Source organism: Parasteatoda tepidariorum, chromosome 7 (assembly GCF_982258835.1).
Source record: "Parasteatoda tepidariorum strain Cologne lab strain chromosome 7, Ptep-v5.0, whole genome shotgun sequence".
Classification (NCBI taxonomy): Eukaryota; Metazoa; Arthropoda; class Arachnida; order Araneae; family Theridiidae; genus Parasteatoda; species Parasteatoda tepidariorum.
Genome location: NC_141761.1, coordinates 88,263,363 through 88,285,869, shown reverse-complemented (window position 1 = coordinate 88,285,869; position 22,507 = coordinate 88,263,363). Strand labels below are relative to the sequence as shown.

General features: G+C 28.4%; 2 protein-coding genes across 4 annotated transcripts in view; one reads left to right on the top strand and one right to left on the bottom strand.

Moving 5' to 3' along the window:
- The window catches only part of LOC107447834 (transducin beta-like protein 3), a 47,866-nt gene extending 42,788 nt beyond the window's left edge, over positions 1–5,078 (bottom strand). The window contains exons 1-3 of one of the 2 annotated variants that reach the window (XM_087168246.1): positions 4,831–5,078; positions 4,461–4,512; positions 1,870–1,965 (exon numbers count right to left, since the gene is read on the bottom strand). In XM_087168246.1, coding sequence (XP_087024372.1) covers positions 1,870–1,965; positions 4,461–4,512; positions 4,831–4,844 — 162 coding nt within the window. In that variant the 5' untranslated portion in view covers positions 4,845–5,078. Of the gene's footprint in view, positions 1–1,869; positions 1,966–4,460; positions 4,513–4,649 lie in introns of both variants that reach the window. The other variant, XM_087168245.1, reaches the window with a different exon arrangement.
- A 192-nt stretch (positions 5,079–5,270) lies between these two features.
- Positions 5,271–22,507, top strand: part of BBS9 (Bardet-Biedl syndrome 9) — a 36,037-nt gene continuing 18,800 nt past the window's right edge. For both annotated transcript variants that reach the window (XR_015435605.1, XM_087168244.1), the window contains exons 1-10: positions 5,271–5,520; positions 6,920–7,050; positions 8,334–8,496; positions 10,454–10,518; positions 12,496–12,609; positions 14,168–14,339; positions 16,571–16,646; positions 16,824–16,908; positions 19,354–19,449; positions 20,684–20,813. Coding sequence is in view for 1 of the 2 variants with exons in the window: in XM_087168244.1 (XP_087024370.1) it covers positions 6,939–7,050; positions 8,334–8,496; positions 10,454–10,518; positions 12,496–12,609; positions 14,168–14,339; positions 16,571–16,646; positions 16,824–16,908; positions 19,354–19,449; positions 20,684–20,813 (1,013 nt within the window). In the remaining variant the exon portion in view is untranslated. The remainder of the gene's footprint in view (positions 5,521–6,919; positions 7,051–8,333; positions 8,497–10,453; positions 10,519–12,495; positions 12,610–14,167; positions 14,340–16,570; positions 16,647–16,823; positions 16,909–19,353; positions 19,450–20,683; positions 20,814–22,507) is intronic.

Sequence of the window (22,507 nt, the reverse complement as noted above, 5' to 3'; positions counted from 1 at the left end):
TGATGAGCCATACGCTCGGACTAATGATATTGCTGGAAAAAGTACAATCAGAATCACAAACACGGGGTGCAAAAAGCGAGGCTTTACCGTAGCGCTAGCAGCAACTGCCTCAGGGCATAAGCTTCCCGCTTTCGTGATTTTAAAAGAGCCAACAGGACGCATCCCACCTCGCGTGCTGAAAGACTTAAAAGTTCCTCATAATGTAAAAGTTACCTGCTCTTTCAACGGATGGATGACGACCAACCTTATGGAAAGTTGGTTAACGAGGATTTGGGGTCCCAATGAAGATGATGTAAGAAGATTGATTATCTTAGATCGAGCTTCAATCCATAAAACTTCAAGTCTCCAAGAAAAATTAAAAGATCTAGACACTGATTTGGTTTTGATACCGGCAGGGTGCACAGGTCTTCTGCAGCCAGCAGATGTTTCGTGGATGGCGCCCTTCAAAAGTGCACTGCGAAGAGAATGGGCCGTCTTCATTAGAAACAAACAAAAGACTCTTGCTGGGAATTTAAAAAGGCCAACTCGGCAAGATGTGATTGGTTTTGTGTCAGCTGCTTGGGAAGCGGTCACCGAAGAGACTATTTCTAAATCCTTCAAGCGTTGTGGTATATCGAACGCTTTAGATGGAAGCGAAGATGGGCTATTTCATACCAGATTAGCGGAAGTCAATGTCGGATCTGTAGACAATGATATCACTGATGAACTGAATGAAGAGTGTGTTAACCTTATTTTGGATGACGATTCTGATATTTCTTTTAATGGATTTTCAGATAATGATTAAAGTAACTAAATAAAATATCTTTCTTCTTATGAAATATGCTGTTGTATATATTTTTTATTTTTTCACCTATTTGCATGTGCCGCAATCGCACTGAAATTTAAAAATGAAGGATCACTGTAAAGGTAAGTGATTTTACTAATTAAAATTTATATTTTCTCTCTTTTGCTATGATTATTTTTACTGTATATTTTACGATTCATAATTATTAATGCCCAACCAATATAGACGATTTTTTAGAAATAAATGGTGCTTAGAATTTTCTTGAGTACCGTTTATCGGCCCCCCTCTATATCACGCCGATTTTAGTCAAAATTAAGGGGGGCGCTTTATCGGTATTAAGAAAATATGTTTACAATATATTTATCCTATCTATTTAACTTTTGAAATCAACTAGGCAGGATAAAAAATAAATAAATAGGAAAGCAATATTAGATTATGTAAACAATTACAGCATAAAAACAAGAAAGCAAAAGCAATCATAAATAGCAGTTAATCGAAAGTTTAAACTTTGCGTATCTTTTTGAGATTAGCAAAACTGAAACGAATGTTAAAATTGAATACTGATGCTTCTTATTAGATACTTTATTCATTATCAACTTAAAATGCTGATTAATTAGCTATAGAATTAAAATATATAGAATACTAATTCAACCAGTAGCATTACTAAAATACCGTTACAGTGTTGCATGTATGCAGATTCAAAACAGACTACTATTTTTGAAAGAAAAATACTACACAAAATTTACTATGCTATCCAAGAAAACATTTGACAAATTTTCACAATCATACAAATTATAATGAAAAGCAATTTACTAGAAACTTATTTAAATCAGTGGAAAATAACACCGATAAGCTGTAACTTTAATAAAACCAAGTGGCACAAGAAAATAGGGAAAAACAAAAAACAGGGACTTGATAAAAAATTTATTGTTGGCAGAAACAAACATTCGAAGACCTTGTTGGAAAAAAATTAACCAGCTCGGATCAAAATAAAAATATATAAAGAACAATTTTTCATTAGATTACATATAAAATGAACAACATTATTTGGATGAACAAATTAAGAAATAAAAGTTCATACTTACATTTTCAATGGCATTACTTGTTGTGCCACTCTCTATATCAAATAATTTTAAATTATCCTGGCATATACTCAGAATATACTTTCCATTACAAGAAAACTGAAAAACACAGGATAATATTTTTTATAGAATTTTTAAAAGGGAAAAAAAATTCATGATATCAAGACAGGGTTCCCACTCTATGATGAGATTGAAATTCAAGGACTTTCCAGGACTTTTCAAGGACCTCAACAAAATTTTCAAGGACCTTAATCTAAGACCAATTTTAAAAATTATTCTCTTCTATTTTACTAGAAGCAACAATGCTTGTTGTGGCAACAATTAATTTCAAATATAATACCTAAATGCTTTGCCTATATAGAGAGAAGAGAGTATATGTATTATAAACTAAAATTTATATTTTTTTAAAAACAACCCTACTGGTTTTACATATTAATTCACAAAATCATTTTCAGCACAATCTATAACAAATGGTAATGAGGTGTTAATGGTAAAATCCTTTAATCCTGCGTATTTCCATGAGAAGGCTGCATGAAAGACAGAGCTAAATCTTAGGTATTTCATATTCCATGATTATTCCATAACCCCCTCCTCTCCTCTATTAAACATCGTTTCTGAAATTATTCATCCATAATTTACACAACCTTCTCTAAATGTTATGCAGCAACAATTCTTTCTGAAAATAAAAATTAGAAGGAACATATCCCATTTTCACCATGTTTAAAAGCATTATTCGTTATGTGTAATCCACAACTGCCAACGAATATGACCTGGTGGGAATATTTCTCTTCTAATTCACACTGAAGCTTCAAATAGAATTTCCAATTGACATAGGGTATATTACTATGGATAATTGAAGTATTTTAGAGAGCTTTTAACCATCATCCATGCATTTGTAAAAAGAGGACAAAATATTTTCTGCAGTTCCATGACCCATAAAATTGGGAGGTAAGATACTTAGTGCAAACTTTATTATCAATTCCTTACCATAATGTCCATCTGCTTAGATTGTAGAGACGGATTTAACGTATCATCAAAGAGTACAGTGTAGCAATCAACATTCTTCAGCTCATTTATAAGAATCCCTTTGAAGTATAGTGCCAATCCAAAGGAGCCCAAATAGGCTCACTTTGTGGCACAACAAAAAATTGTCTCGCTATACAGCTATTAGCAAACATTTTGGAGAACAATTTACTAATCCCTTCACAGGAGTTACATGAATAATTACTAGTGATGCACTTAAGACTCCAGAGAATTTCAGCATCAAGCACATTCCTTTTGACCAGATAAGAAGACAATGTTACCTTGGCCACTAAAGTTTCTGTTTCACATGGGGCACACGATGTTGAAGGAGTATTTACACCAGATGAATTAGATGTTGATGTCTTTGGAAAAAGAGAACTCAGGGCATGAGACTGCTTTTTTGTTTTACCTTTCTTTCACGAGTGATTTCAGAGCAGATTCTTCCATTTTTGCGATATCGATCTCCTTCATGCATAATCGGCACTTGGCTCTGAACTTCTTTTCGGGCATCGATAAAATCCATATCCATCCATTGGGGATTAAAATAGCACTTCCCAGACATAACTAGTCTAAACTACATAACACAAATACGAAGCCGTGCCTTTGCGAATACGCTTTACAATAAAGTTTCGAAATGACGCAAACGTAAGGACAAGTGCGGATGGTAAAACGGCAAATTTATTGAAAACTGCAAGGTACATATTGTTGCAAAATTCGAGAGTATTCCAGTTTCAATAAGAAAAAGAAGATCTAAGCATATGTGACAGAAGATGAAGTGGAGTCTCGCCCCGAACGCATTGATTGTCTGCTGTGCTCCGCGTGCTTGGACGCAGAGCCTAGCGTCTTGGCACCAAGACGCTAGGCCCCGTTAGAAACGGTGGCGTTAAAAACCACGTGAGAAAGCTCGGGAACAAAACAGAAAGAACGAGAAAGATCCGCGGGTGTTTCATAAAAAGGGCCGCCGGCAGTATTGAACAAATTCAAGGACCTATCAAGTTTTTCAAGGACCTAAGACGTTTTTCAAGCACTTTCAAGGATCTAAATTTAGCAAAAAATAATTCAAGGACTTTCAAGGACTCTCAAGGACCGTGGGAACCCTGCAAGATAAACATATTTCTTGTCAAATTATGGATAACATATATTTAAGGCTAGATTTTTTAAAAAAAATTCATTTTCAGTCATTTTTGTGTTTTTTTCCTTTATTAATATATTAAAATTGACATTTACTAATTCATATAAAAAAATATTTTCATAAAAAAAAAAAAAATATTTGTTTTTGGTATCTACCTTAAAGTGATTGAAATTGATTAAAAAGAATAAATATCCTCATATTTGACAATATAAAAAAGAATAAATATCCAAATTAAATAATTAATATACACAGACATATTGACTTCTTTTTACCCATTTCTAATAACTTAATCCAGTGAATTTTTTTTTTGTCTGAGCCTGATTTTAAAGACCTCCTGAATGAATTCCATGAGCACAGGTAGCGATCCGAGAAATATGTCGAACAAAAAAATTCATTTGCAAAATTCAAGTACAGTATAAATAAAAGCTACCCTACTTACTTGGACTTTACCACCAGTAAAAAAAGCTTCATATTTTGAGTGTACGTCAAAGCTGCAATTAAAATGAAAAATTATAAAAATAAAATACTGAATAGGTAAAAATTGTTATCATCATTAAAAGTATTATTAAAAATAATTTCACGAAGGTACAGATATATACTAAACAAAAAAATCAGTGTAAAATAACACCTTTGTTTGGCTGTAATTTTCATTGACTTCTTTTTACCCATTTCTAATAACTTAATAAGTTTCGGTTAATAACATTAAATTAATAACAACCACAAATAAAGAAACAACTGTAAACAACTAATAATATTTAAAAACATGTGGGGAAAAGTAAGCGGGCATCATGTCGGACGCTTCTGGTTACCTGTTTCTGTTCATTAAAAGATTTATAAAACTGGTTGCCTTTTTAATTTCAAGTTGATTTAAAGGTTATATCCAGTTGTTGCAAAAAATTTTACGTCGCACTAGAGCCGTGTTACTGGCTGGAAACAACTGGAGGCAACATACATACGTCACATCCCGTTTGACAGGTGAGGACACCATTAACACGCCACTCATCCTTCAGCAGATCGTGCTAGCGTGCATTAGCCGACCTTTCGTATACGGGGAGTCATTGGCAAGAGGGGATCGAACTTACAACCTCTCGACATGGGCCCAACTGGTCAGATTAACGCATAATTTAAATGAAGAGAAAAAGATAAAAAAGAAAGAATACAATTGGTGTATTTTTAAATTTTAAGAAGCATTCTTGGGTTTATTGAGATTTTTGTCAATTTTAATTTTATAGTAATGGCCACACAAATTACCGTTGTCATGGAAACAAGATATTTATATTTTCTTGCTTCGGATATTTTATTTAGTGTTTGGACGTGACTTTTGTAATATTTAATCAAATGAAAGATAGGAAGTTAATTCAATTATTCATAGACATATTTTCGTGCAAATAAATTTCCCATTATAATAATAATCAAATAATGTAATGTAAAAAAACCTGATATGAGATAAATTCCAGAATGATTTTTCATTTGTCACTTTTACTTGTCTTGTTTTCGAAGTAAGTTAATCTGTTTTTAACTCTTTTATTTTTAGCATTAAATCTTAAAATATTTTTAAATCAATCGAAGAAATGGGGTTTTTAGATCTTTATTTACTTTTGTTAATATTTTTGACCACTTAATAAATATTATTATTGTATTTATCACATTAGCCAGCAATATTAATAATTTATAACAGATTTTAATCAAGATTCGTTGCATGATTATTAGAAAAAGATTATATATAACTTCATTAGTTGTTAGAAGAGTAGAATTGTATGTTTTTAATAATATAGCTTAACTAATCATCTTAAAATGCTTAAATAAATCTTGTGTTTTAATCCATATAATTTTGATTAAGTTCTTTTTTGTATGGAACTGCTAAAAATGTGTATTAATAAAAACATCTTCTTTTCGATTTCATCTATATGATGAAATAATAAACAGGGTTTTTGAGTGTGTAATAACAAAAACATAAGGAAATTTTTATAATCATTAGAACATTTTTATTCAAGTTATCTTTGATGTTGGTTGCCCATGTGTTCTAAGTATTATCTGCTTGTTCTGACAATGGCTATGTACATAACATAACTTTCTATTCTTTCATTTCTTTTTCACCCGTTAGATAAATTAATAATTCTTTCTTTTCTACTTCACCCGTTAGATAAATTAATAATTCTTTCTTTTCTATTTCACCCATTAGATAAATTAATAATTCTTTCTTTTCTATTTCACCCGTTAGATAAATTAATAATTCTTTCTTTTCTATTTTACCCGTTAGATAAATTAATAAACAATGTGTTTGAATTTATTTTTATAAATATTGAAATATTTTTGTTCTAATACCACTGACGCTGGATCCTTAAATGTTCTAAGAATTCTCTGCTGTTCTTATGATGGTTCTTTATATAATAACATTCTACTGATAAATTTGTTTTTATTACAACCAAAAATATGAATTAAAAATTAATTCATTTGAATTTATGCAAATTTAAAAAAAAAAAATCTACTCTAATTTATCACGAACTTGAAAAGCATAAACATTCGCATTATGCATGTAAAAATAACTTTTTTTGAATTGAGGGTTCTTCTACATTTTAGAACCAACCTGGAACCAAACTCAGTGATTTTGGCAAAAATATAGCACTTTGACTCTGCAACTTTACTGGATATTTAGCTATATCAACATCATGGGAATCACCGAAACATTTTTCCAAACGCAGTTGGAAAAAAAAAATTAATTTAATTTAGCATTTAATAAATTAACATTTAATTTAGTTATTTTGTTAATGTTAAAAGGAAAGAAATATATCTTAAAGCAAAATGAGTTTTTATGTACATTATAATTTTTTAAACATGTAATTTCTTAATAACTTAATTTTGTGTAATTTTTATTTTATGATAATTTTTATTTTGTAGGATCTAAAGTTTTACATTGATGTCACTTTTCAAAGCATGTGATTGGTGGTCCACAATATGTGGAGCTGATGAAGAGTTTGATAGAGGCTCTTTGGCCATTGCTAATATTGACAACAGCACAGAAAAATCAGGTGGTTGAAAGATTTTAAATAAATTATATTCAATGATTAATATAAAGAAAGTTTAAATTGAAAATTTTTTCTAATTCAGAGTTTTAATGGTTGCATTTTATATTAAATATTTTCTGTTGTGTTTTATTTTTGCCTGTTTTTATAATTATTTTAAAATAAACGTTCCATTTAAAATGATTTTTAGTTATTTTGTTTTTAAATTTTAACTACATAGTTAATGATTTTTGTTAAATATATTCAATACATTAAACTAATTTTAGCTGTTAATTCGGTCCTGTAAGAGATCAATAATTAAAAGAATATCCTCGTTCTTACCCACTGTTAATACTCCATGTTAATTCCTATTAGATTTTCAAAAAAAAAAAAAAAGAAAAAAAATGCTTTAAAATGTATGAAGCAAAAAAATTAATATGATATTACAAAATGTAGGGCCTTATTTTTAAAGTAGTCATTAAAGTAAAATTAGATGAACTATCACTGTGTTTTTTTTAATTTTTTATTATTGGATGTTGTCTTTCATTATTTTAACTCAACATTAAAAAAAAGCTTTTAAACATTAGTTCTAAGAAAGAAAAAGAACAGTGCTCATCAATCGAAACAGAAACAATAATTTAAGCTATTCCTTGCAGTTTGACAATTTGATATCATTGCTCTCGAAACATATATTTATCAGCTAGTGTGATATAACCTATGATGAATTATATCATTTATGATTTGCCTTTCCTAGAATTCATCCTAGTGATAAAGCTGTATACCTAAGTGGCACTTTAATGTGTTTCGGTTTTTATAAAAATTTATTATTTGTAATTATTACATACCTGGCTTACTTACCTTTTTCCTGCACAGAAACGGGTAATTCACCAGCTTTTCTTCACTGAGGCATGCAAATGCATCACAATTTCTTTCTTGTTCTGATTGCCTTGGAAAATGAAATTGACATACTATTAATTTGTCCTAAGATTAAATTGATGATGGCTGGTCATATGATCATTAGTTGGTTGCCAAAAACAGCTCGTTAATATAATTACTTTAAAAATGTACAATAACTTCATCATCATTGAAAAACTCATTGAGAAAATGTTTAGTAAAGAATATGTAGTTAATATAAGCAGAGTTTGATCAAACTCCCTATATGGCTATTAAAGTGTTAAAAAGTAGGACTATAGGGGAATTTATTGTTAAAATGTGTTAATTAACCAGAAGCATTTTTAATATATTCTATTTTAGACTAGTTTCATGATTAGTTATTAAATGAAAAACTATGATTTTTGCATTGATCTCAGACAAAATTATTACCGGAAGTCTCAGTGGTATCCTAAGAATATATATACCTCAACCTATAAAGCAGGAAGATGGAAGTTACTCTTCATTCCGAGCAGATGATTTACTTCTGGAAGCACAGCTTAAAGCTCCTATTATACAAGTTGCTGCTGGAATCTTATCATCGTGAGTTATTGTTTATTTTTCTCAGTAATACCTTGAAATGCTGATAAGTTTTTCACTTGTATTTTAACTAACCAAAATTGCCATGGATATTTTATTAAATAATTTTGTGGTGATTAACAAATATGTAATGTATTGCAAAAAGTTTGCTGATGTAGTATATATTTTTTTAATGCTTTTAAATATTGTGTGCCCTTTGTTGTCTGATTTCCAAGCAATCACTTGAAAATGAATTATTCTTAACCCACTGACGGTTCTGCACGTAAAAAGTCGCATTTTAACCGGCAGTCTTCTCTGCATAGCCAAACCGGTTTTACCATGTTAACTGATAGGGGAACTGTGTGTAGGCGAGAAACATTCTCCCTATTTTGCCCATTTCCTTAACCGCCAGTGGGTTAAAACACAATGAATTATTTTTGATGAATGAAATTTTTTGCATATTTCACTTTTAAAACTTTTTTATTTTGTTCACTAAATTTGTTAACCACTTAATGCTTGAAGCAAATAGTCTGCTCATAAATCATGTTAAAGGTGAGAGAAATAATAGCTTGGATAAAGTATTATAGCTTTAAATGAACATAATATAGCTACTACATACATAACATAACATAATATAGCTTTAAATGAACATAATATAGTTACTAAAAACCATATTATACAGAATAATTATAAAGATTAATGTAATTAATTTGATCTTAAGATTACTTACATAAAGTAATTTTGGAAGGATATTTAAATTCTTGAAAATATTAGATTTAATATAATATTTTTAAATTCATGAAATGAGTTATAAATAATTTTTAATGAAAACAAAATGTGTTGAAAAGGAAATGTGTTAATTACTTTTACTACATTTGTTAAATGTTATGTTGTGCCACAATTTTTTTAATTAATCGTTTATTTCGAATAATTCTTTTTTATTCATATCCACTATTAATGAACATGACTAAAAAATTTATTTTATTATTTTATATTTTTTTATGTGTGCTGGCTGAATAAAATTGATTCTGTATAGGCTTAGCAAAATTAAATTACAATTTATCTCTTACTAGCCAGCTAATTGAAAAATTTCTTTTGCACTCATAAAAATATCAGTTTTTTCCCCATTATTAAGAACAGTTACTAAATAATGAATCAGTGGCATTTCATACTTTTTATTTGATGAAACTCAAAAGTGTTGTTTACAGTTGTATAAGCATTTGTCCTTTTGTTGTGACGCAAGCCCCCCAATACCATGTTCGTAAAAAATAACATTGGCTGCTGTGACATTGAACCGGTTGCACATGCATTCCTTGACTGTATCAACTGATGTCCTTGTAGTGCTTCTTTGAGCTCATGTAAAATTGTGAAGTTATAATCGACAGATCTAGTATCAGTAGTTCAACTCAGGATAACTCTTAGCTTTTGTTTAAAATTTATTTATTTCCTTGACTTGCCATAAAAGGACTTCTCAAGACATTTTACTTGAACCTTTTGACCTTTGTTAATGTCTCCAAGTACTGCTGATCATTGACTATGGTTCCAGAAAATTGATAAAAGAAAATGGTCCTTAGCAACCCATCGTTCGCTTAAAGAACTAATAGCTGCTCAGTTATTATTCTTTTATCTTTGTTTCCATGACAAGTGCTGCCATCTCTAATGCAAAGCAGATTAATTCTTTATGCCACTTCTGTGTCAGCTGTGTCATTTCATGCCTGTCTTCATTTCTCTAAACGACATAGTTTTGATTTAAAGCCTTTACATAATTGTTCATTGACTGTAGTTACTATTTTTTGTTTCTAAATGTCGAAGAAAGGATTGTAAAACAGTTTATGATGTTCAGCATTGTGTGTTTTACACTGGTATTGCACAGCACCATGGGAATTCTATTTTAAAACCTTTTTATTTTAATTAAACCTTTAAATATTAATTTTTAATGATAATTAAATAATAATTAATTTGTATTTTCCTCCTTTCTTAGGACTTCCTCTTCTCTTCAGTTAGCTGTTCTACACCCTTACAAGCTATCTGTATTTTCAATTTCTGGTAATTTTAATTTATTAGTGTTTCAAATTTTATTTTAAAAGTAGTACAATGCAAAGTTACTCATTTTCTTTTATGATTTTAAATTTGTAAGTTTTTTTCCTCACTATCATGAATTTGTTTCTTTTTAAAAAAAAATATTTTGTAAAACTTATTCAAATATTTACGAAGTTTTTTTTCTAGGTGTCATCATTTTTTCTTCTAAAAGTCATTAATTGAGTTACTAACACTTCATCATTAAGAACACCAAATTGGTATACTATTTTTGTGAATTAAAATAATTAACTAAAATTATGTTTACAGTCAGTAATAATTGCAAAATTTAAAAGAACTATAATAAAAAAAAAGAGGAGATTCTACTTGTTGCTAATCATTTAAAAGTTTGCACCTTTGCACACATTCTATTACATAAGATTTTTATATTTTTTGAGATCAAAACAATTATAAGTTTTTAATGATATTGTGCCTAAGCATTACCTTGCTACTTTCTGAAAAGTCAAGATGAAAAGTGGATATAATTCATTGTTCAATATTTCAAATTAATGCATACAAAACTTGTAATTTTAGACCCAGTGCTAAATTTTTGTGTTAAGCATTTTCTTGGTGTCAAATTAAAAAAATTTTTTTTTTTTTGAAATTTATAATCATAGTTTATTAAAAGGTATTGATTTATTCTTAACATTATAAAACTACCGAAGTTATTCTAAAATATTTTCAGATTTACTGAATCTTTAGTACTTGTAACAATAATAATGAAATTATAATTTAAAAAAAAATTCACAAATATCTTTTTCATGTAACTGAATGCTGATAAGTGTGAAACTCATTTCATAGTTTGTGATTAAAATGATGTGTTCAAATTGTTATTTATTTGAAAAATATTTAAATATATCAATATTTTGCTTGATTTCAATATAAATAATTTGTAAATTTGTAAAATTTATTTTGCATACATCACACAGTTGTAGATATTAATATTTTTTTCTAAAGAAAATAAATATTTTAAATAATGAAAGAAATAACTTTTTTTACATGAAATTTAACTGCCCAAGTCAAAACTTTGATGGTTTTCTATTGATGGACCAACATAATCTTGATGGTAGCCATCAATAATTCAAACATGAACCATTATATTTTTTGATAATAACCTACAGAAGTAACCAGCACCATGTAGGAATTTGGACTGATTTATAATGGTCCACCATAAGATTAAAAACTTGTTTTGATGGTTTGTTTATGTTTAACCATTAGAAATTTTAATCTTAGTTTTTTAGAAATTAAATATTAGAACAATTACAAACCTCCATCATCCCAATGTAGGAATTCGGATTGATTTATTATGGGCCAACATAAAAACAGCCAAATTGTTTTGATGGTATATTCAATGGCATCATAACCTTCCTGCTGAATGAACAAGAGTGAATGAGATTATTATTAAACTATCATGGAAATGCATTGTTGTACCATTATGCATAATCACGAATTTCCATCGTAGTATCTTAGAAATCAAATGTTGGAACGATCATGAACAGCCATCATCCCAACAAAGGAATTAGGACTGATATATGATAGACCAACATTAAAAAACAAATGGTTTTGGTGGTATATTCCTGTGAACTAACAAGGCTACCTGTTAAAAAAAATCATGGAAATGTATAGTTGGAACCATCATGGACCGTCACGGATTATCATGGATTGTTTATCCAAGAGAAAAAAAACTTCTCTTGATGGTTAACCATCATAGTATTAAAGTAGCATTTTCCCACATGGAATGATGGAAATTTGTTGGCATATAAAAAACTATGAACGCATAATGGAAAAATTGGATGATGGTGACTATCAAATGATATTGGACCTTCATTAATCGCGCTGAAACCAACATAAACCATCAAAATTTTTTGATGAGATCATCAAGAATTTTGACTTGGGTGTACATCTTTTTTGTTATGTATGATAATAAGCCTCTTTTTTTCCATTAAGCTGTACAAGGAAGTGTCGAGCATGGGACCCAGAGTAAATTATCTCTCATATATGAACACAATCTACAAAGGCATGCATTTTCCCTTACCATTGGACGTTTTGGTGGGATTCAAGGTATCGAACATTGCAATTTAATACCAATAAAGATTGTTATAATGCATTATATTGTGTTGTTTTAAGTACTTTTTTGTATTGATTAACCCTTTATTAATTAAGAATGTTTTGTAAGCTTAAGGTGTGAATCCAAAATCTGTTTTATTAGAAAAATAAGCTTATATTTTTATGAAGTGTTAACTTTTAAGATTATTAGATGATATTCCTTTGCAGAATGTCTATCTTAAGCTAAATCATAGAAAATTACTACATTAGTTTATTGTAAACAGCATTTAATTAATTCTATTTTAGTTAGAATGCCAAACTATTAACACAGTTGGAAAGATAACAGTTAAAATATTTTTTTTATTTATCCATAATAAATCTTTTCTTGGTTGCAATGAGTGACAGAAACATTTAGCTTAGTTTCCTCTTAAATTAGGAGAATTCTCAAAATATTTCCTTTATTGAAAAATAGGTATCTAAATGCTATAATCATGCATAGGAAATTTATACAATAATAAAAATAAGTCTTAGTGCCAAAATTAAAATATTTTTATAAATAAAAATGCAAATTTGCACTAACTTTTGATTAATTAGGTTTCTACAGATAAAAATTATTTCATAATTTTTCATCCTTTATTCATCATTTTTCAAAGTGACACCTTGCTTTAAATTATTCAACACTAAAAACAATTAAGACTATTTATAATGTGATCACCTATATGTTTAAATGAAACTAACTGCTAAAACTCTTAAGATATCAAATCATGAGGTAAACATACATTACTTGAGCAATATACTTATTGATATTTACCTCTGTGCAGCTACATTATTGTTAACTTTTTAGAACTAGTTAAAGCAATGAATGCACTAAAAGGCAACATGACGAAAAACAAAATAATACAGCAATTCTTGTATTTTTCTTTGCTACTGAAATAAAAAATACTTTAACGTGATTATAATCGATATTTTACTGCAAAACTGTATTGATATTTAAAAATAAGACTCTTTTATATAATCTTTCAAGGTGTCAGAAAACACTTCATTATAGAAAAAGGCATGACAACATGATAATGCCAAGATCCAGAATAACCTAAAGCAAAATAGTAGCAATGAAATAACAGCTATAGTACAAAAATTTAAACAAAAATAGCTGTAGTGAAATAATTAAATTTTGGGAAGAAAAACCTCTTTGCGGAGAGATAACTAAAATTAAAATTTAAAGTGTATTTTGGTACTGTTTGGTAGAAATAATATTAAAGTACTTAATAAATAACAATACTTAATAAATGTTTGCATGTTAAAATAAATTATCTTTTAATAAGATGAAATGTTGCTAAAACATTATGATGAAACTATCATAAAATATAAAGTTTATATAGGATGATTTTATTGTGCCGAATTGTTGATGTAAATTATTTTATGAAGCTAGTTATAGTGTCAAAAAAGGTATTATATAAAACCTTTTCTAATGCTTAGTGTACTAAGTCAGTTCTGTACTTGTTATAAATAATTTTATTTCATCTGAATTTTTAGCAATTTACTATCATTCATACAATTCCTTTTTCATATTTAGGAAAAGACATGATATGCATTTACTGCTTAGATGGGACTCTTTGTTTTTTTGAACAAGAAAGATTTTCATTCAGTCGATATCTTCCTAATAGTTTATTACCCGGACCAACCAGTTACATACTCAAAACAGATTCTTTTATTACAGTAAATGGATTTTCTGTTGAAAGTTACAGGTAATCATTCTGAAAACATAAAAGTTTAGGCTGTTAACAGATTTTTATAAAATAGTTTTATTAGAAAATTTTATTTTTTAAAAATATTTTACTGGTTTTTAATGCTTTGTTCAAAATGATTTATTTTGCAATTTTCGTTGGAATCCATTATTGTTGATATTATTAGTCTATTATTTTATTTTTCTTTACTAAGTAGTTTATTATTTTGTAAACCCATTTTGTATACTGTTTTGTATTTTGTATTCTGTGATTCTAATCTGACAAATACACTGAAATATGTGTGTTTTATTATATTTGTTCATACTTATTGTTTTAAAAGTTAATTTTTTTCTGTTCATAATCAGAATTTATTTTATAAAAATTCATGTTTAATTTCCCTGAAAATAATGAATGAAAAGTTTTAATCCAAGTGTTAAAATAAGTTCTTTGTGTACTATTTTCTGCATTGTGAAACTAGCAATTAAAAATGTAGTGCTTAACAGCGTTTATGAGACAAAGTCCTGGAATTATGGGACAAAGTCCTGGCTGGTGGCTAGGCTTATAACAGATATAATTTTATCCCTTCTTATTCAATATAAAGTGAGTTTTAAATTCTTACAATTTAAATTAACTACCACTACTATAAGTTTATAGCCCTCATTGTTACCTTGTAAAAACAGCTCTTAACTTTTAAAGCCTTTTTTAAAAAATAATTACTTTGATAAAATGTACCAAGTGATTTTTGCAAATAACGATATAACATTATGAATTTATTTGGATTCATTAGTTTATTCTTTAAGAATAAGAACAATACTCATAAAACAAGTTTGAAATCCGGAATCAAGTGGTTTGTCAATTTTCGTAAACAGACATTTTGAGCTGTGTCTATATTTGTAAAATATGTTCTAGCATGGCTTTTATTCAGCAATTGCAGTATTATTTCACTTTTAAGTCCTAGATTTTGCTTGAAATGTTCGTTCTTTCACCTTATAGTCCTTAGTAGTAAACCTATATTGGTTGTAAATATTTATAGTCAGTGCAAGAAAAAAACCCGGAACATCGTGAATGACTTTTGATAAAATGATTGTAATTTGAATTGTATTTTTACATCATTTTAAAGAATATAATTTTATTCATTTATCTTTGAGCAACATCAGTCAATTAGTCCCTGAGAAATCAAATTTTGAATATATATGACTGTTTTAAAATTCGATTTCTCAGGAACTATTCCACTCATTTCATTCAAGTTTTGTATTTTGCCATATAAAATTACATTCTTTAAAATGTGTAAACTTTACAATTAGAAATTTTTTCAATTATTATTAAGTAAAATAATAAAAAAATAAATAATTAAAATTTTTTTTTTGATTAAACAAATTTTTAAATTGCGTGCAAAACGTTTTGAATTCATTTAAAAATTCTCTTAGACGTAGCAAAATAAGCAAAAAGTAAAATTGACTTTAAGGAGTCCCAACTATCAACCCCTCTCCTGACCAAACTATTGTAACTATGACATATTTTCTACATTGTGGCTACTACAAATAATTTGATGATCAGAAAAATGTTTATCATATATTTATTCCGATATTCAGAGAAGGTACATTTTTGTGTCTGATTACATAACTTTTATATAATAAATTAAGCAAAAGTTGAAATATATGATTTTTTTGTGTATAAACATTTTTAAAGATTCAATAAGCTAGGTTATATATACAAATGAATAGTTTGTAGCATTTAATTTTACATAATTATTAAATACTCATTATGTCGTTTTTGAAGTTTATGATTTTTTTATCAAGTCATTACCAGGATGGCTACCAAAATCAAGGGTGTGTGGTACATAAATCATCATAAACTTGAACGATATTTTGATTTTATTATGTAAAAATAGAAAACATTATTGCCCAGTTATGTGCTGATTCAAACCTACAATAATACCTCACATACTAATCATGTAAATAAGTAAAAATTGTTTGTTGGTACAATTCAATATAATTGGTGTAATAGATTTTATATGGATTTTTATTTAAGTTCTTGAAGCAGACAGATTTTTTTAAAATGAATTTTTTAACAAGTCCTTACATATCACTGTATAAACTCTGCTATGCCACACTGTGGCAAACATGCCTCAGGTTAATCATCCTTTTTATATTTAAAGTATCTAAAAATGAAATACTTAATAATAAGTTTAATCATTTATGTTTTTAACATCACTCTTTATTAATAATTATTATTATTTTGTTCAATTATAGATTTCAGGCATTAGCTTCTGCAACAGATGACTCAAATGAAAATGAGTCCTCTGGATTCAAAGGAAAAAAAGTCAAAGTATGTTAGTATGTTATTTTCCTTATCAGATACTAATTATAAAATTTATCTATATTAAATTGTTTTATAGTTTTAAAATAATATTAGTTTTTAATGTAATTATACATAATAATTTTTACATATTATTTAATAAAATTTTTCTCTAAGTCAAAGTCATTCTTTTTAAAAAATCTGCAGCCTGAATGGACCTATGTTTTGGAAGATACTGCATTAGACATCGCTGTAGTTGAAGACAAGGCATCTTCTTGTCTGTTAATTTTAGGTAATTCATTGTTTACTTTCATATAAAAGCTATGTTTTTAAATTTTGAAGCCTTGGTAAAACAGTTTTAAAAATTATCACTTATGTAACAATAAATCTATTATCTTACATTTATTCAAATGTTATTTTTATAATTATAGAATTGTTTGATTAACTTAATTTAAATTGATTTTATGTGTTTTTAAAATTTTTCTAATTAAAAAAAAACAAGCAAATGTTTGACTTAAATATGTTCATATTTATATCAGCATTTATTTCATATGATTTTAATTCTACAAATAGTCTAAAATTGTTTTTCATTTAAATAATTGGAACTATAAAAGCTACACTAGCTAATTTGTTAGCCATATTATTATTGCAACATCTCATGTTATAACATTTATTTTACATGTATAACAGGGTACCCCAAAAATGATTGACAATTTAAAAAACAGACTTGTGTTCTTTCTCAGAATATCTTGGATTACGTTTTTGAATGGTCGAAACTTTATAAGCTAGAATTCAATCCTTTGAAATCTAAAGTTATGATGATACATAAAAAGTCGATGCCGGATGGGGTTATTCAGTTGACTCTTGGGAATGAACCTATTGAAGAAGTAAAACAGATAAAATATTTGGGAGTTATTGTTGATAATAAACTGCAGTTTAAGCAGCACATATCTTATGCATCCAGTAAAAGTGAAAAACTTCTTCTTGCTTTATTGCGAATTTCAAAAAATACCTATGGGGTTAAAACAAATGTTCTTAAATTAATATATAATCAAGGTATTGTACCACTTATTTCATATGCTTCAGGATCTTGGGGAAACTCTTTGAGAAAGAAGATAAATATTAGAATCCTTAGAAGAACTCAAAGAAGAATTCTTCTACGTATTATTCGGGGATATAGAACTGTTAGTTATGATGCGGTCTTTGTTATTGCTGGTCTTCCGCCTATTGATTTAATTACTTTAAATAATCTTGAATTAAAGGAGAAGATAAAAGATAACGATTGTCTAACCCTGGACGGGAAGCTTCCTATTTCATGTTTGCCCCACCCAGCATGCAGGAAACCTGTTATAATTATTCCTTATGTAAATAATGTTTTTCAGGAATATAAAACTATCTGCTTTACGGATGGTAGTAAGCTTGATGGAAGGGTTGGTCTTTCTTTTGTAATTTATGAAAATGGAACATAGAAGGTTACTGCCAAGCACCGACTACATAATCAATGTACTGTTTTCCAGGCTGAACTTTTGTGTATAAACCTGGTTGTTAAGTGGATACAAAATTCTTTTAGTGAAAACCAAATTTTTAAATATCTCATTTGTACAGATTCTCTTTCTTCACTTTTTCTTTTGTGTGACACGACTTCTACTGAGAAGCTTGTGGTGGAAATTCACTCGATTTTGAACGCTCTTGAAAACGTAACTATTCATTTTTCTTACGTTCGTGGTCATAGCGGTATTTTGGGCAATGAAAGAGCAGACCAATTGGCTAGGGAAGCTACGTGTGGTGAAATAGACTTAAGGGTGTCTGTTCCAGCTTCTCACTGGAAGCGCATCGCTAGAGATAAAATCATTGCGGACTGGAATGCTGAATTTCTTGCTTCGCCTCGGCCGCTTTGGACGAAAAGGTTCTTTCCATCCATTTTTCACCGTTTGCAATGTAAATTCTTTGCAACTGATTTTAAATTGACCCAAATTTTAACAAACCATGGAAATTTTAAGAGATATTTATTTCGTTTCCATCTGCAGACCAGTGGAATTTGTGCTTGCGGTGATGCTGATGAAGATGCTGAACATATTCTTCTTCATTGTAGTCTGTATGCGAGTGCCCGAATGAATTTAAAGACAGATTTGAGACGTCTTTCTATTTGTTGGCCACCTGTCTTATCAGAACTGGTCAAAAGTATTGAAAGTCTTGCGACCTTGCGGAATTTTGTTTTTATTGTAAATTTGTAAATTTTTCTTCTTTTTGTTTTCTACTTACAACTGTAAGCCTCATGCTATACTTTGTGGTGCATGAGGAATTTTAAGTCGGTTAAATAAAAAAAAAAATTAAAAAAACAATTCGAAAAATCAATCAAACATTCTACTCTGGAAACCATAGAGTTTATTCTCATCTAGTTTCAAAATTAGCTACTAAGTTCATCTAAGTGCTACTAGCTAAAAAAATAAACCAATCTTTTCCAAATATATCACTATTTGCAGCAGCAATGCACCATAGTCTGATGACAAAATTAACAGAAGCCTGGGCAAATATTTCAGTTATAATGGTCTAACTTGTCTGTTGACTAACTTTATAATTAATTTTGAAACTTAAGAATAAATTCTTTGGTTTCCTAAGCAAATCGCAACAAACCATATATTTTTGTGTAAGGGCATTACTTTAATTGATCATTTTTGGAGAGAACACCCAGTACATTATATCTACAAAATGTGTTTTGATGCTAATATTTTTACAGGTGAAAGATTTTTAACTGGTCTAAACTCTCATGGTTCACTGAATTTTTCAAAAAAATTAAGCTTCACTCCTAGATGCTTTACTTGTTACAGAGAAGGTGGGTATTTTTTGAAACTTTTTTTATTGAGTAATTAAAATGTTTTGAAATTCACTCATATTTTAAAGCATTTTTATTTAAATACGAAGGTCAACACAACATTATATATTTTTAATTTTTTTGGCAGTTTAATAAATGCTTCATATTGTGTTTAGTTTGGTTCCTATTACATGATGGTTGCTTTGCAGCTTTTAACTGCATAACATGATATTTCAGTAAGATGTTCTTTTGACTTTTTGTGCCCCTATACAGAATTCTTAGTTTTATCTAATATTGGGTAAAATCCCAAGAATTATAAAAATTTAAATGGTATTAGCCAGAGATTAAACACTGTTTACAAAATACCAGTGATTAAGCCTAAATTCATTATTTTAAAAGAATGAATCTTCCAAAATGCTAAAGCTTTCCTAAACCAGACATGATTCGAAAAAAAGAGAATTCAAAATGTATGTTTGCTACAAAAAAAAAAAAAAAAATCTTGACACAAAAGTGTAAGTGTATTAAGGTATCATAACATACCTTAAGTAATAGCAAAACCATATTTCCAAGAAAATTTACTTTATTATAAATGTTAGTTTTCAATTCAACAGATAACTATCTGTATTTAAACTAATCTGCGTCTTTCAATTGAAGTCTATCACTTTTCAAATCTATTTAAATTTATCTTTGCAAATCTAAAATTTTTGTAGTATTGTTAATGTTTACACACTCGACTATGGTTGATGTATTTTTTATCATTCCTATTTGACTTTTAATATCTTGTAACAAAAAACTACTTTTCATATATTTTTCATATAATCAATTTTAACGTATTGAAACACACTGTACACAAAACAGGAAAAATAACATATTTGAATTAAAATGCAGAAAAAACCTCTATTTAACAATGCTCATCAGATGGTCAAAAATGTTGTAAATAATTGGTCGTCTCTGTATTGAGGGCTTGAAAATCTCCCTGAAATCTGGAATTTAAATTCATACAAATATAGTTAAATTTTTTAAATACCTGAGACAGTTTAAAATTTAAATGTAATTTATTTAGTAACGAAGAAAAATTTTATTATTTCAATGAAAAAAAAATCCGATATTTGTGTTTGTTTAGTTTTATTGCCTTAAAGTATACTTTGAATTTTTCAACAATGTATACTAGATCCGAGTTGGACAGTATAAGTTAAACTTGCACTAAACTAAGTTCCAATTTATTTATTAAAGCCTTTATTAATTATGTTTTCAGAGCATCATGGATATTTGTTGATTCTTATTGTTACATCCAATCAAACACTTTTGGTTTATCATGAAACTCAATTAAAATGGGCTGTTCAATTGATGTTTCCCCCCGTTAGTATAAATCGAGCATTTTTCACGTAAGTAATCAATATTTGAAATTACTTTTTTTGTGTGTTTTGATTTTTCATTTATATAAAAAAAGCGCACGTGTATGATATCACTATTGATCTTTTTTATGTTGTATAAATTGGATAACAAGTTATTTAAAACAAAATGCAAAATATTTTGAGCAAAAAGTATACATAGGGCATTTGGTAATGCTCTAAAATATATTGTTAGAATCCTTATCAAAATTAAAACAAAAAAGTGTATTAATCTGGGATCGCAAATCCAAATTTAATGTGGAAAAAGCAAATATATTATCAAAATTCGGCAAATCACATTGCAGATGAACATATGAAATAAACAGCAAGACAAGTTTCATTGCATGTGTTAAAAGACAATTGTTAGAAACACCTTTAAGTTTCAACTTTAGGTTAAACCTGTTTTGATGTTTTTTACAACCACTCTGTAATTCTACTGTAATTTCTCAGATTTAAAAAATGTTTAAGTTTTTACTTTGCTTAAATATTCGATTATTATTACATCCAAGGTGTGTACTTTTTGGTTTTCATTTTTTGATGAGGGCTCTAAAAATATATATTAAGGACAGTCTTTGAAAAACACCCTGTATAAGAAATTTAGATTCTTGAAACTAGCTATCAGGTTAGGAAAAAAAGCAAATTAGTTTTCATTTGTTGAAACTAAAATGAATTTATTCTGAGCTGCTATTAAAAAATATTCACTTAAACATTTGACCCAGGACTATTTATAATTCTGTGGCTCCACAAATTGATTTATGTATATACATAAACCTTGATAGTGCCTGAATGCATATCAATAAATGTTATTACATAGCAAACCATCTTAATTGTAGTCTATTAGATCAAAATCGACTAGATTCTGGTAGATCTATCTAAATCTAGTAAAATAATCTACTGGAACAAAAGCTCATAATATCTAAAGGCTCAAAGCGTTCGCCTTCCAATGAGGTGAACTGTGTTCAAATCTCAGCGATGGCTGGTCTATACGAATTCCGCATCCGGTTTGCACCGACCACAGTGCTGACGTGAAATATCCTTAGCGATAGACGGATCATGGGTTAAAGTCCCCTTGCTTTCAGGCTAATCGTGGGAGGTTTGTGGTCTTCCTTTCCATGTAATGCAGGTTAGTTCCATCAAAAGGTCTTCTACAAAGGTAAATTTATCCCAACACTCGATCCAGGAGTTACCTTGTAATCTGGATTGGGTTTAAAATTACAAAGCTACATAATTGTAAATACGAAAATTGGTTCGGCTGTTTAACGACAGTTATAAATTAAAACAATAATAATACTAATATCAAATGCATAAGTTTTGTTTTTAATCATAATTTTGAATAAAATTATTTAAATGTGTACTTAATTTTGCTTAATTCTTAAGCAAAAAATTTTTGATAAAAAATTATTAAATTGTAAAATAAGCAAGATGACAAAAAATTTTTAATCGAAAGTTGGGTTTCTTTTATTAAGTTTTTAACAGGAATCCTAATTTTAACTTTTAAAAAAAAATCTAGGGTATTAAATTTGGAATTTATCTTGAATTCAATTCAGTATAGAGGAATAACAATATGTTTTTACTTAATATGTTTGATTCAAAATATTTTTAACCATTTTATTATTTATTCGAAACTTGTTTTGCGTAATGATATTCTTGCTTTCTCATCCATTTTTTTTAAATATTTTGAATACTGT